The 15,144-nt window shown below is 57.2% G+C and overlaps 1 protein-coding gene across 6 annotated transcripts in view; it reads left to right on the forward strand.

Moving 5' to 3' along the window:
* The window catches only part of BAIAP2 (BAR/IMD domain containing adaptor protein 2), a 32,468-nt gene extending 17,339 nt beyond the window's left edge, over window positions 1-15,129 (forward strand). For 2 of the 6 annotated variants that reach the window (XM_042832778.1, XM_042832782.1), the window contains exons 7-14: window positions 3,787-3,939; window positions 5,725-5,952; window positions 6,681-6,876; window positions 7,435-7,636; window positions 7,735-7,803; window positions 8,282-8,444; window positions 9,620-9,654; window positions 10,076-11,157. In XM_042832778.1, the coding sequence (XP_042688712.1) occupies window positions 3,787-3,939; window positions 5,725-5,952; window positions 6,681-6,876; window positions 7,435-7,636; window positions 7,735-7,803; window positions 8,282-8,444; window positions 9,620-9,654; window positions 10,076-10,106 (1,077 nt within the window). In that variant the 3' untranslated portion in view covers window positions 10,107-11,157. Of the gene's footprint in view, window positions 1-3,786; window positions 3,940-5,724; window positions 5,953-6,680; window positions 6,877-7,434; window positions 7,637-7,734; window positions 7,804-8,281; window positions 8,445-8,676; window positions 8,776-9,619; window positions 9,655-10,075; window positions 11,158-11,767; window positions 11,817-13,417 lie in introns of those variants that run through there. The other 4 variants (XM_042832783.1, XM_042832779.1, XM_042832784.1 and 1 more) reach the window with 4 other exon arrangements.
* Window positions 15,130-15,144: the final 15 nt, after the last annotated feature.

Here is a 15,144-nt window from a genome sequence, read left to right on the forward strand (position 1 = left end):
TGTAACGCACATCTCCGCACCAGATTCCAACGTGGAGTGGCTGCCCTGAGCTGTCCTCAGGTTGAGGGGACATTTGCGTGGCAGAGGGCTGGCTGCAGGAAGCACTGTGCTGCAGGAGCGAGTTCCTGCGCAGAGCTGTGTGCGTGGTGTTACATAAAGCATGCAGGAATAGGATGAAGCACTGCCCTGCAGAGCAGCTGTGAGATGGCGGAGTAAGGGGGGAAGGCAGCGTGTTTCAGTGATGGGGAGCGGGCAGCTGTTGGGCTCTGGTGGCAGGACCTGCTGGGCACAGCTCACCTGGGGTGACCACGATGGGATGGAGATGGGGAGGAGATACACCAGGTGCCTGCGTGCTTGGGGGGGCTGTTTCTTGCAGGGCTCTGTGGAGGAGATGTGGGGGCTTTGGGATGTGGCTCAGGCACTGGCTCTTCTAGAATTGGACGCAGGATGTATCCCTTGGCAAGGCTTGTTCTCAAAACCTGCTAAAGAGGTAGAAAATTCAGCATAAAACCCAAGGCAAGGAGTGTAACCTCCATGCAAGGAGCAGTTTCTGGAGATGAGAAGACCTTTTCCGGAGAGCCAGGGAGCTGCTGGTCTCACCTCTGACCCTATGCTGTAGGCTTGGAGCTGCTCTGTCTTGAGACTATTTGACAGCTTAGAAGCTCTTTCCTGGTTAATCAGCCTAACTTCTGTCTTATTTTATCCCATTACTTTCTAATTATTCTCCCTTGTGGTGCCTTAAATAGATCCCCTCTCCTCACAGCGGTCACTCCTTCCATGCAGTGCCTCCTGCCCCATCAGCCTGGCACGCCAGCTTCCTCACCCCCATTTCCCACTGCTGAGTGCTGCCAGTTCCATCTCACCTCATCCCAGACAGGAGCTCAGTTTTGGGAGCAGCACAGGGTCACAGTCCCCTCCCTGCTCTGCATCTGGCTCAAGTTTGTGGCTGTGCCTCCGGTGGTCTTCTGGTGACGTGCAGAGTGCTCCTTGTGTTTGCTCCCCTCTTGTTTGCACAGGTCCCCCTCTCAGCCCATTCTGCTGTGCTGGCAGATGCACCCGATTGCTGACAAGGACCTGTCACGGTGATTTCTGCAGCAGAGCTCAGTGCCGTGGTGATTAGCATTGTCCTTGGCTTACATCCCTAACTAGTTCTTGTGTTCTTGGGTAGAACGGTTTGAACTGATTTCTTTTTTTTTTCAGTGCACCTGTGTTGTTATTAAGGACTTGGGTGAAGTTCAGTAATGGTACCGCTGCTCCACCTGTGCTAGCTGGCTGCTTTGGAGTGATTCAGAGAGGCTTTCTGAATGGAGCATCCCCAGCTATGCTGAATGGTGCCGTGCCCTGCTGTGCATCCCTGAGCTGTGCCACCACGGGGCTCCTTGTGCCCCCAAGCAGCAGCCGTGCCCCCACCCCGCAGTGCTGCTCCCCTTGGGGAGCACCCTAGGATGGGCTCCAGCCCCACCATGTGCTGCTGTGCTAATTGGGTCAGCGGCTCTGGTGACAGCGAGGTGATGCGCTCAGGAGCAGGGGAAGGGGGGGTTATCTGAGGTTTCTTCAACCTAGAAACCCAGAAAAGCTTCTTGGAGCTGCCAGAGGCGCCTGCACTGAGCTCCATACTGCCAGCACTGCCTGGTTGGGTGCCCCCATGGAGTGGGGGGGGGGCTTTCCCCTGCGAGGTGAGATTTTTGTTCAGATGATGCTTAAAAATGAGAATTTGAAGCTCTGTCCGTGAGGTGATGGCACCCAGTGGTGCCCATGTGCAGCACAGGTGTCACCCCAGTGGGACACAGCACTGCCATTGGAGTGAATCCCAAAATGAGAGCTGCCTGGTGTGTGAGGCAGTGCTCACCATTTTGTGGGGTAATCCCGTGTACAAAGCGCTGCTCAGAACAAACCCATGGCACGCTGTGCTCATCTCCACGCAGTGCACAAAGCACTAAATTTAGTGCACAGACTGCTTGCAAATGGACGTGTTCTAACTGGTCGCAGCCGTTAAGGCAAGCCCTTCGTTAGCGAAGTAATTAAGAGTATAGCTGCAAAGCAAGATTGGAATCGGGGATGTAAATAAGGCTTTGCATGTTGTAGTCATTAAAACTGGAAGTCTCCCATTGCTGGGAGAAGCTTGCCTGCCTGCCTGGCAGCACACTGCATGGCCCTCCTGTGTTCCTTCCCATGCCCATGTATTAAACTGCTGAGCTGAAGGTGCCAAGCTCTGTCCTGCTGCTGCACCCCTGGGCTGGAGCATCCCTGCTGCCACGTGCACACCTCTGGGCTCTGCATCCCAGGCTGGCACTGGTGGGGGTGGAGGGTACAGTGCTCAGCACACCTCTGCCCACATGGGAGCTGCTGTTCCTGCTCTGCCTGTGCCGTCCCCAGTCCAGCTCTCCCTGAAGCTTCACTTGGGGGATGCGCAGACACCTGTGGTACTGCAGTTCTTATGTCTAGATATCTGGGCTGGGAGGAAGAAATTTGTCCTAGGAGTGATGCTTGTGGCTACAGGTGGGATCTTTACCCATCCTTCAGCCCTGTTGGTGCTGCGGGGCTGTCCCACAGCAGCCAGGTGCCAGCCTCCTCCTGCAGGGTCCCCCCCTTGTTGGGGTGCTGCGTGGGGTGGCGGGGACTCCATTTCTGCCCTGAGCCCTCTTTGATGTCTGGGACATCGCTTAATCTCGCTGCTTTGTTGAGGTTTGCTCCATTTTGTGTGTCTGCTAATAAATACTGTAGCACGCTAAAAATAACCAATAAACATGAAGAAAGCAGCAAAGCTGCTTTGGGCCCTGAATTTCCAGTTCAGTTCCTGTCTCAGGGAGGCTCCTGGAGCAGGTTCAGCAGTGCCCAGGCTGCTTATAGCTTTCTGGTGCTGGTGTCCTGGGAAGAGGCAATGGCAGCAATGTGTCCCCACTTGGTGCAGGACGTGTCCTGATGCTGGGGCTGTGCAGTGCTCCTCATGGGGTTTGGTGCTGGCTGCTCCTTGCAGAGGAGCTGGGGGCAGAGCGAGGGGAGGGGAGGGGAGGAGGAAGGGGCTGTTTAGGAGATGGGAATGTCTCATGTGCACTGATGGTTGCAGTCGCTGTGCTGTTCTGAAGCTCTGTGCCACGCTTGCACCGCATGGGTCTGCTCCATGTGCTGTTTTCTGCTCCACACCAAACATGCCCCACTCCTGCTGGCAGAGTGTGTGCGGGCACAGCCAAGCAGTCAAGCTGGCAGAAGCCACGTAGGTGGAGCAGGAGCTGTGCCAGCAGCAGAGCCTCCTTTTGCTGCGTCTGCAGCATCCCAGCCCGGTGCTGGCAGGGGCCCTGCTGGGGCCGGCATCGAGGAATGGCTGCTTGCAGCAGAAAGCTCAGTGCTGGGCGTGGGGGGGATGCTGTGTGCACGCTCCTAAGGGCTATGGCACCCAGCAGCACTGCCCCAGCCCCACGTGTTCTATGTGCATTGCTGTCCCGGGGGTGCAGGAGAGGAGATGAGCGGGGGCTGCTGCCAGCATTGGGGTGGGGGAGGGCCCAGACAGCCTCCAGTGCCCGTTTGGTGAGAGGGCGGCTGCACAGTACGGCTCAGCCCGCGCGCTGAGTCAGCAGCTCTGCGTGGGGTTCTGATGAATGCAGGTGGGTTGGAGGGGACGTGCAGGCACATGTGTACGTGTCCTGTGCTGAGGAGCCCCCGTGGGCATCCCCCGAGCTGGCTCTGCTGCTACTCCCACCCACAAGCATCTCCCCTGCTAACGGGTGCGGGTGCTTGTGGGGCACAGCGGGCATCACGGTCACCTGTCTGCTCCTTCTTCCCCTCCAGTACATCGAGGCCATCAGCAACAAGCAAGGTGAGCTGGAGAATTACGTCTCCGATGGCTATAAGACAGCTCTGACCGAGGAGAGGCGGCGGTTCTGTTTTCTGGTGGAGAAGCAGTGTGCTGTGGCCAAGAGTGCAATCACCTACCATGCTAAGGTGAGAAGGGGCTGCTGGGTGCCTGGGGAGCTTGCAGCAGCAGGGAGCAGGCTGAGTGCAAGCTGCGGGCTGTGCAGAGCCCAGCAGTTGGGAGGGCAGTGATGCAGTGGTGCTGCACGAAGGCATGCTGGAGGCTGCCATGGGCAGCTCTTGGCCAGGAGGGTTTTGGGGCATGGTCACCCTAATGGATGTGCTGTTGCTGTCTGCCTTCTCCTGATGCGGTTTCACCTGCACAGGTGAGAGGTAGTGGTGAGTATGCAGAGATGTATTCACCTGCATGCGTTATGTTCACCATGTGCCTGGTCACTGTGGTTTGGGGGCTCCTCCAGATGTTCATTCATCAGCTCCTCCTGGTTTGTAAAGGTAGAAGAAATGCAAAGCAGGTGATGTTCTTGCTCTGATCAAAGTTCCTGCAGAGCTGCCAGAGGGCCCCTTCCCACCCGAATCAGCCCTTGTCCATAGCAAAGGAAGGAATCAAACCTAATAGCATCTGCTCCAGCCCACTGTCCACTTCCAAGCCTGGTTACAGGGGCTGGGGGCCACCCTCTGGGCTGCACAGGGCTGGAGCAGAGCCCATAGGCAGGCTACGTGCACGCAGCTCCCAGCAGCCTCGTGCTCCCCTCCTGCGTGTTCCCTGCCACCCCCCAGCACTTGTGGCACCCATCTGTCACTGCTGCGCTTGGCACCGGGGAGCAACGGGAAGAATTGGGCTTAGTCAGCGCTATCCTCGTGCTGCGCTGTGGGGCTGAATCAGTCACCAGCATATGCTTACTTCAAAGGGGAAAAATCCCCCCCCCCAAGACGGGTGGTGGCACCTGCAGTGCAGCTGTGGCCATGGCATGGTGCTGCATCCTGCTCTTGCTGCAGTTTGCAGAGAGAGGGGCTGAGCGGGTGGGTGGTGGTGCAATGTCAGCACTGAGTGCTGTGCATGGGCACAGTGGCTGGTGGTGGGTGATGAGGTGTGTGGTAGGTGGGCAGTAGAAACCTTTGGGGCATCTGTGCAGGGTGTGGGAGGGTTGTGTTTTTTTTTGGTGTGTGTTGATTGGGTTGTGTTCCCATGAGAGCACCTGCAGGAGTGCAGTGCCACTGCACCTCAGCTCTGCTCCGAGTGTGCTGTATGTGGGGCTGAACACTGTGTTTGGCTGAGGAGTGACCTGGAGGGGTGGGATTGGGACATCTGCTCCGGTGGGGCTGTGTGATGGGATGCTCTTAGTTGCCATGGCTGCATTAGCTGGCTGAGGTCAGCTCTGTCCTCTTGCCGCAGCCGGGAGCAGCGTGCTGGCTGTGGGTGGTGGAGGCTGCTGGGGTCAAGCAGCCCGAAACAGAAGCTCATCCCTGAGCCTGTGTCACAGTGCACAGCACGAGTGTGATTCTCCCATCTCTGTGTGCAGTGAAAGTGTCACAGGCATCTGTCACATGAACGTGCCTCCGCTGCGGTCACTGCAGCTTGTGACGTTGGAGTGTCACTGGGAATCCTGACCTGCAGTTTTAGGGTGATTTTACTGGGAGGGGGAGAGTGGTGCATCCCTGCAGCCTGCGTGAGCCATGTGTCAGGAGTGGGGCTGTGAGAGATGTTCCGTTTCCCTTCCTCTTTTGTCTCTCTTCCTGGCTTTGCTGCTAGCAGAGCCTGGAAGCAGTGGTTCCCCAGGTCTTCCTTTGCTCGTGCCATACGTAAAGGAGCCCATCCAGTGTGCTGTGCCCACATATGGTCCTTTCTTGCTGAAACTCCTGCAGGCTTGTGTGCTGCCCATCCCTGTGCCCTCATGCTGCATTCCCTCCTTGCAGGGGAAGGAGATGCTGACACAGAAGCTCCCGCTGTGGCAGCAGTCATGCTCTGATCCCAACAAGATCCCGGACCGTGCCATCCAGCTGATGCAGCAGATGGCTGCCAGCAGCAATGGCACCATCATGCCTAGCCCTCTGTCTACATCCAAGTCCAACCTCATCATCTCTGACCCCATTCCTGGTGCCAAACCTCTCCCTGTTCCCCCGGAGCTGGCACCTTTTGTCGGAGTAAGTATCTTGGTGGTGGAAGTTGTCCTGCCCTTCTGAGCAAAGCTGGAGGGATGAGCCCAGGCCAGCGTCACCGTTGTCCTCAGCAAGTTGCCTTTGTCACATGTGGGCGCATGGGGTTGGATACCCCAGGGTTGTGGCTCTGGGGGGCTTGGGTGGGGTGGTGGGCAGCTAGGGGTTGCACTCACCTGGCCTTGGGGCTGGCATTGGTAAGGTGGGACCAAGGCACCCCATAAAAGTGCATGGAGGAACCTTGCATGATGGAAGTGCCCTTAAGGAAGAATCTCTTGCCTGGCGCTGGAGGCAGATGCACCCTGCAGAAGTGCACAGAGCAATCTTGCATGGTGGAATTGCTCTTAAATATGGGTGTCCTGGCCAGTGCTGGGGGCTGAGGCGCCCTGCAGAAGTGCACAGAGCAACATTGTGTGATGGAATTGCTCTCAGAAAAGGGTCTCCTGCCCAGTGCCGGAGGCCAAGGTGTGTTGCAAAGGTGCATGGAGCAACCTTGCATGATAGAAGTACCCATAGTAAAGGATCTCCTGTCCAATGCCGGGGGTGACAACTGAGCAGTATGGCTCAGGAGGGGTTTGGTGGGTGTAAGGAAGCTTGCAGCAGTGTGTCAGGAGGAAGCTGAACCCCGCAGGCGCTGCGTGCCCATCCCCAGAGCTCGCTAGGTGCCCTAATGGAGCCGTCCCCATCTTCCCCTCCCTCCCCTCCTCTCTCCATAGCGCATGCAGGAGGCCATGCCGGCGGTGAATGGAGTCTCGGGCCCAGACAGTGACGATTACAACCACTGGTCTGAGGTGAAGCCAGCACAGCCCAAATCTTTATCTCCTCCCCAGCCTCAGAAGCAGCTGAGCGATTCTTACTCGAACACGCTTCCCGTTCGCAAAAACGTGACCCCGAAAAACAGCTACGCCTCAGGTGAGATTTCCTGGTTCCTGGTGGCACAGTGGTGCCATCCACACTGCCAAACATGGTGTTAGGGAATGAGTAGAACCAATTTCTGGGCCCACAGATAGGATTTCCAGGAGGGAAATGTTGAGGAATAGGAAGGAGGATGCGCAGCGTGGCTGCTCCTTTGTGGCTGTTGGGTGGTGCTAAGAACAGGGGCTGCATTCTGCCTGGGCTTCCGTGTGTCTGCATAGTGCTGAAGGATGAGGGTGCTGCTGCCTCATGCAGTGGGATTGGGGCAAAACCTTCCAGAGTGGGAGAAGAAGAGGGGATATTTGGGAAAGAGTCAACACGTGAGACTGCAAGACAGTGTAGGGCACTTGGATGCCAAAGGTGAAGGTGGGCACAGGGGATGCTGCAGGGGGGTGGGTGATGTGCATAGTTCCTGGGGATTGAACGGCTGCTGTGCAGAGGCATCAGGGGGGTGAACCAGACACAAGGGCTTTATGGGGTCAGAATAAAGGAGCTGGAGTTCTGGGTTCTGAAGAGATGAAGGACTGAGCTGTTGTTGTCATTGTCTCCTGCCAGCTGAAAACAAGACACTGCCACGCTCCAGCTCCATGGCTGCAGGGCTCGAGAGGAACGGCAGGACGAGGGTGCAGGCCATTTTCTCTCATGCTGCTGGGGATAACAGCACCCTCCTGAGCTTCAAGGAGGGAGACCTCATCACGCTGCTGGTGCCGGAGGCCAGGGATGGGTGGCACTACGGAGAGAGCGAGAAAACAAAACTGTGAGTGCTGCTGCCCTCGGGGCTGGCTCCAGGGAGCTCGGTTCAGCCTTCTCCTTCATCAGTACCCCATCAGCTGATGCCCTGCCTTTGTCTTGCAGGAGGGGCTGGTTTCCTTTCTCCTACACACGCGTCCTTGACAATGATGGCAGTGAGCGGGTCCATGCGAGGTAGGAGCACCGAGTGTTGGCACATCTTGGGGCTTTGCAGGGTGGGGACCCTGTGTTTCTCCCAAGAGTAGGGTTGCTGCCTTGGGACAGGAGCTTTCTGCTTTCCCCTAGACAAGAAACATGGGAAAGAATGGAGTTGGTAGCAACCCTTTGTGAAGTCCCTGTGGGACAGTGTGCATAAATGCCAAGGAACGTCCTCTTTGGTTGGGACACCAAAGAATGTCCTTTGGTGTGCGGCGGGGAGCAGCATTTGGTGCTGGTGACACCTGTGCTGCAGCTCCATGCTCCCTGGGGCGTTCTGGAGCTCAACTGCTTCCAGTGCCTTGTTTGGGGTGGTGGGGATGGAGATGTTGGATACGGATGGGGACAGAAGGCAGCACAGGAGGGACGCTCTGGGGAGGGCTGTATGCATCTTGCCCCTCTTCCTGGTGCTGTGCGGTGCTGGCTACTGCTGACAGCCCTGCTATCCCCTCCCCAGCCTGCAACAGGGGAAGAGCAGCAGCACGGGCAACCTGCTCGACAAAGATGACATTGCCATCCCACCGCCCGACTACGGCATGTCCTCACAAGCCTTCCCATCGCAGAACGTCAACACCTTCAAGCAGAGGCCGTACAGCGTGGCTGTGCCCGCCTTCTCCCAGGTGAGCCGTGCTGCCATGATCACTGATGGGGCTTTGCTGAACTGGGGGATGTTTTAAAATGGGAGGTGCTTGAATGAGTCTCAGAGCTTCGGTCTGTCCTGGAGCAGTGTCCCATCTGTGTTTTTAAAGCAGAAAGAAACGTGTTGAAGTGTGCTCTTGGTGTGAGCGTGGTGCAAACCACGTGCCAGTGGCCGGGAGCTCCTCTCCAACAGGATGTGTTCATTGTTTATAGGACTACCTTATGCCCTATGGTTGTGCAATTAAAGACTATTCCAGTGGCCTCTGCCAACCACCACCTGCCCACTACAAGCCTTACGCTAGGTCGACAGCTGTAAGTCCGAGCGCACGCAATGTTGCCATTGGGACCTGCAGTTGCCTGGTTTTGTCTGGCTGCCCTCATGCCTGGCCCAGTCCCAGCCCCTTCTGAGCATCTCTCCTGACAGAGAAAGGGTCAGGGAAGAGGGGAAAAGCAGTGGGAGAGAAGGGGATGAAGGGGGGAAGGTCAGCTTGGCTTTCCTGGGTGCAATGGGCAAGGCATGAGGGGCCATGGCACAAAGCGGCACTGTGAGCCCCCAATGGGCAACACTTGCTGACTCCATGGCAGTCTCCCACCAGAAATGAGCTGCTCACAGGGAACGTTTTCTCTTGGCTGTGTGGTTCCAGGGACACAGGTGCTGCTGGACACCAGTGGCTGTCCCTAGAATGCTGGGGGCTGTGGGGGACCCTGGGACATTGACCGGTTCCAGTGCTGCCCTGCAAGCCACCACTGAGCGCTGAAGGAGAAAATGGTCCCACAGAAACCACATGGTTTCTGGTGGGAGTTGATGCAGCAACCCCCTTCCACAGAGCATTTCACTGATGTACCTCAGACTTCTGACCCCTTTCCAAGTGTCTCGCATCTCAAAAGTCTGGGGCTGGGCAGAGCAAGCCAGGTTCAGCTCTTGCTTCCCCTTATCCAGACCAAGTTCTGTTCCAAAGAGAACGTGCAACTCTACCCCTGCTGTCTGAATCCTGTTGAAACCATCTCCATCCCCTCCCTTCCATCTCCAAACGCATCGGTTCTTGCCCAAACATCCCCTGGTGCCGATGCACTTTGGTCAGTCCTTGTGACGCTCCAGAGCCCTCGGAAGGGGCGCAGCCCATGTCTCACTGTGCTTCCTCTCCTCCTCCTGTAGGGTCTCGATGACTATGGGACGAGGTCTGTGAGCAGGTAAGCCTTCACCTTCCCGTCGCCTAACACAAAAGCGAGTTGTCGGTGCGCGCTCTGCGTGAAGCTGTGGTGCGGAGTCCCTGGGGAGGGGGGCTGTGCCTGTTGGCCTGGGATTTGGCCACGTGGAGATCTTGGAGCAGAATGGGACCCAGTGTGTCTCACAGAAGGCAGGTCCCAGGGCCAGCCCCAGCTGCACCCAACCTCACACCCCATGGGGGCAGTGCCTCTCCAAGGAGCCCCATGTCTCTGCAGCCACCTCTTGGGCTGAGCTCTTGGGGTTCCCCTGCTCCCTTCTCCCCCTGCAGAAGCCCCATCCCCAGGTGCTGGGGACCCCTGTCCCTGGTCAGGGCCGTGCACGGGATAAACACGCGGGCAGTGAGTGAAGCAGCACTGGGGCAGCCTCCTCTGCTTTGTTCCACAGCGGCAGCAGCAGTCTGGTATCAACGGTGTGAGGACACCAGGCTCACGGCGGCACTGTGCTGCTCAGAAGAGCGCTCTGCTTCTCTCTCCTCCTCCTTTTTTTTTTTTTTCTTCTTTTTTTTTTCCCCTTCCCTTTTTCTCTTTCTCCACTTTCGGATTTTAAATTCTCTCGTGATCTTCAAGGAAACCATGGTGCTTCTCCACCCCTCCCCGGTGTTCACAGTGCCCTTGTTTCTGACGCCTTTTCAGAGCAGAAACTGCCGATCGGTCTGTGCTCGCTTTGAAGCAGCCTTGGATGCAGTTTACACTTTTAGTGGGACCCAGTTTTTTGTACTACTTTGTGAATGTTAGAGATGCACTATCCCTCCTCTGGGGCTTTACACGAGCCGCGGACGCGGGCAGGATGCCCCAGGATGGACCCAATATGCATGGCCTGGTGTACGTACTGTTACCGAGCGCCCGCTGGGCTGCGGGGCGGCGGGGGTCCCGCACCCCAAATCCACTTCCACCCAGCTATAGAGTGAAGTGGATGGGGCTGAGCTCCTGGCACCGGAGCGGCTGCAGCTCCGCTGGGCTCAAGGGCGGCCCCGCAGGTCCCTCCTTGTTGTTTTATAAATATATATATATTTTTTGTAGCAAGGTATCGTTACCTCACCTTCGTGCTGGGGGCCGAGGGGCTGGGCACGGTCCGTCCCGGCACCACAGAGCTGGCCACGCTTCCTTTCTTTTTTTTGGATGTGATTTTTAAGACCTCTCACGTGCCCGTTTGGTAGGAAATGGCTGGCAGCAGCCACACGGACCAGGTTTTGTTTTATACACTATGAGCAGACAGTGATGAGACCCTCCTGCAACGATAGCACGATTTTGCTAAAGGTTTTTAACCCAGGGTATGTCGCACTGAATGACTGGAGGTAGAGGGGAGACGACCACCCTAGCAGAACTTGGATGGAGACTGTAAAGTGCTGAAACCTTTTTTCTTTAAAAAAAACAAAAAACAAAAAAAAAAACCAACCACAAAAGCCAGAGAGAACCGTGCCCTGTATCGAGTTATTGTTTGAATAAAAGTTTTATTTATTGCATTGAGCTGGGCCTCGGTGTCTTTTTCGGCTGCCGTGCTGTGCGCTGCCATCACCGCCCGCATTGCCATGCCCTTTTGTTTTTTGTTGTTGCCATTCTCCATCCCTCCATGCCAAGGGCCATTCCCATCCCATCAGTGCCCAGTGCCTGCGCTCAGCTTGGACCGGTTTGTGTTGAAGCAGCTTTGCTAAGGGGTTAAAGCCGTTTAACCCTGTTCTCTGCTCTGTGCTGCATCTCTGCTCCCTTCGGTGCTGCATGCCAGTGGGGTGCCCCGTGCCCACTGCCTGGCTCCCAGCGAGGCTGTGGGGGCTGCATTGGTCTGGGGGCATTGGGAAGGAAGCAGGCCCCCCTTCCCCTCCTCTCCTGCCCTCTCCTCCCTGCAGGTCTGCACCACTCGCAGCCACGTGCCTCCTTCTCCTCCTCGCAGGGCGTGCTGCTGGACTCACCACTCAATCAGTCCCACTTTTCCTCCTCTCTCTTTTATTTTTACTTTATTTTTCCCTCCTGCTTCCTCTACCCGCAGCTGCCTCCACCCGGTTCCTCTCGTTAACCACCACCATTTGTTCCCATCAAGGCATGCCGGTGTCCTCCAACCTGCCTTCTCTTTCCCTTGCAGCCCCGATGTTGAAGTGGCCAGGTTTTGAGATGCCCCCTGCCCATAGTTAGTAAGTTGACGGTCTCTCCGCGTGCCCCTCTCTGTGCTGGGCGCTGACGCTGGGCAGACGGTGCCTCCGCTCTCCTTCCTGCACCCACGCTGTGTGAGCCCTCGGTCACTGCTTGTCCCCATCCCGGTGGTGGGACCCTGCACACCCAGCCCTGCTGCTCAGCTCTGCACATCGCTGCTGTGCTGTGGACGCTGCTGCTGTTGAGCTTCTGCAGAGGGGTCCCAGCTTCTCGCCCGCTGCTGCTGCTGCTGCCCACCCTGCTCTGACCCCATAACCAACCTTTGGTTGTAGGTCACCAGTGGCACCTGGAACCCTGCAGAGCTGTCCCTGGGGCAGAGCCAACACGTGGTCGCTCATGACATTTTTTGAGCAGCTTCTCTTGCTTGTAGACATGGGTGCCAACCCCCACCTGGCTCCGGGGCTGTGTCTTGGAGCTGCCCCCCCCCCCCATCTTGGGATGGAGCTCTGTGTGCCCCGCACTGTTTCTGCTGTGGTGCAGAGCTGTGGGTTCCCATCCCAATGGCTGTTCCCTGCCAGAACTAAAACAGTTAAAGAATAGCCCCTGGTGAATCATCAAAGCCTCCTTTTCTACTCTTTCAGTCTCAAGAATCTATTTTGGCATCCTAAGGGGAAAACTGATCTAAGCATCTGCATTAATTAGGTGGGAAATTAATTACCCTATTTTTAAGCATAAAGCCATTTATCTTTTGAGGGAAGGAAAAACAAGCATCCAAAGGTGAGGGATGGTGAGGGGCAGCACCTGGTGGACTGCAGCCCCACCCCCTGGCCCCACTACTGATGGATGCAGTGGGTGCTGCTGTGGGTGGAGACAGCTGATAGCACAGCTGATAGCGTGGCTGCTCCTAACGCCTATTACCCCATGTCTATGCTCATGGTTTGCTCCTGGGCTGTACCAGCCATAGGAACAGGCACAGGACCCCAGGAGGGTGCCACAGCTACATGCAAGTGCCATAGCACAAAGGTGAGGGGTTGTGCAGCTGCTGGGGAGGGCTGGGGGCTGCCAACAGAGCCGGGCTGTTTGCACACAGGAGGTAGTGCAGGGCGTGTGACGTGGTGGCAGATGCTGTGTGCAGCAATCCGCCTGCCAGGGAAAACGCTCTGCGAGTGTGGGCGGCTGCAGGATGGTGCTGGGCATGTAGTAGGAGCCCGTCCTCTCCCTGTTTTCTGCCTCTTGGACGTTTTGCTGCTTCCATGCAGCTTGGCACGGAGCTGTGCTCTCTGCTCTTGTCCCAGCACGTCCCATGGCAGCGGGTGCAGGGAGCGATGCCTTGTGCACAACGCAGCCGCCCCTGCAGCACCGGCTGATCTCGGGACTCTCCCCGTGCCAGAGCAGCTTTTGCACCCCGCACCCACCCCTAATTTTTTTCCCTTTGGAAGAGCTCAGCTTTAGGCCTGCTGAAAAGCGAGGTAGGAGAAAGCTCCACGTGGACCGCAGCTTGTACTCAGGGGTGTGCTGGGCCGCCTGCAGCCATCGGAGCATCCCTGCAGCCAGAGCTGGCGGGGTCTCGCCGTCTCGTCCCATCGCCCCACACCTGCACTCCCGAGCCTCTGCTAAAATCTGCCCTCCTCTCTCCCTGCAGAAACCCCTTTGCCAACGTCCAGCTGAAACCGACCGTGACGAACGACCGCTCGGCGCCGCTCATCAGCTGATGCCGGGAGCGCTGCCGCCGCGTGGCACTGCCGCCTCCTCGTCGCCCGGCGCATGGCTGCCTCCCAGAGCCGCCTTTTTAGGCAGAGTTTATTTAATCCTGCTGCTTTGAAAAGCCAAAGGCTAAAGCTTTAGTGCCCCGATTTCCTCTCTTCTCTAGATCCAGCTCGCTGCTTGCAGTGGTGGGGGTCAGATGGCTGCCAAACAGCCTGGTGCCCCCCCCCCGGATCAGACACCCCGTGCTCCTAGCTCGTGCCCCATAGCCAGGTTTGCTTCTCAGAGTGGCAGCAGCTTGCAGGGGAGGGAGGAAGGCACGGGGGACACCCTGCTCATGGGACGCAGTGACAACGGGCGGGCAGGGGAGCTCCAGTCTCCCCTTAAGCAAAGGAGTTGCTGGTGCCAGTGCTGCAGCCCTGGGTCAGGGCTGGACTCTGCTCCCGGGGCTGCTGCAGTGCCACGGCCGTGTACATAGGGGGGTGTTACGGTACTACTGTAGGATATAAGCTAAGAAATACACAAGGAGCAGAGGGCTCCGTGGATATGTGCCACGGGATAGCCAGCACTGCTGTGCTCCTTCCCAGGCTCAGCCCCAGAGCCCTCCTGCTTTGCTGCTTCTCTTCCATTATTCCTAGGGCTGCATGAGACTGAAATATATACACCTATATACTCGCACCCCCAGCCCTGCCAAAGGGGAAGGGGTTTTTGAAGCAGGAGCTGCGTCTTTGCTGCATGATGCAGCTGGCACCAGTGAGGCACGGCTGGGAGCAGTGCTCAGAGGTTCTGCCTTTCCCATTGTGTTGCACTTTTTTAATTGTTTGAGCGCAGAGGACCACTCGGGTTGCTGTGACTGTAGGTTTAGCCCAGGTGGCAGAGAGCTGACTGCGTTGGTCACTGCTGGTGGGGTTCTGCTGTGGAGTTGCTTTCCAGTTAGAGCCAACTGCTGGCACTGCTGTGCCCCCTTGCATGGCTTGTGAAAGTGCCCTGCAGGAGAGCATCCCCACCCAGGGCCGAAGTGATGCTGGCTGCACCCAGGGTATGTTTTGCTCCTGGACACATTGCTGCTGTTTCTGTGGGGCTGGAGCAGCACTGTGACCCCCAGCATTCTGCCCACCACAGCCCACCTCCAGGTGCTGTCCTCCGGCACCCTTGCATCACGCATGGGAAGCCACCACCTTGTCCCTAACTCTGCCCATCCCAACAGCACCCCAAAATGCAGTGCAGGGCTTGCACCCTGCCCAATGTGCCCCAAGGATGGTTGCAGCTGTGCCAACCCCAGGTCTCACCGTGTGGTGCCAACTCTTCTGCCACGCTCTGAGAGCCACTGTGTTGTGCCTCATGGCAACAAGGGGCAGGGGAAGGCTCTGCTGCATCTCGGGGCCTTCAGGAGGGCTGGGGGGCTCACAGCTGGGGTAGGGGGTGTCAGGATGGGCTGTGCCTTGTCACCAGCCCCGTGTCGTCCTCTTCCAGCCCCATACGAGAGGCTGCTGAGCCCGGGGTTTCACTGCACCTCCTGCCTTGATGGGCACCTGCAAGATGTAACCTGAAATTGTTTTGTTTTGTTTTTTAATGAGAGGACAAAAAAAAAAAAAAAAAAAGAAGTAATTTATGAGCAATAAAATTTACCTCCCCACCACCGGGCGCCCCGCGTTTTCCTTTGGG

The sequence above is a fragment of the Centrocercus urophasianus genome, unplaced genomic scaffold (assembly GCF_019232065.1).
Source record: "Centrocercus urophasianus isolate 14NV4802_14NV808 unplaced genomic scaffold, USGS_Curo_1.0 seq_40, whole genome shotgun sequence".
Classification (NCBI taxonomy): Eukaryota; Metazoa; Chordata; class Aves; order Galliformes; family Phasianidae; genus Centrocercus; species Centrocercus urophasianus.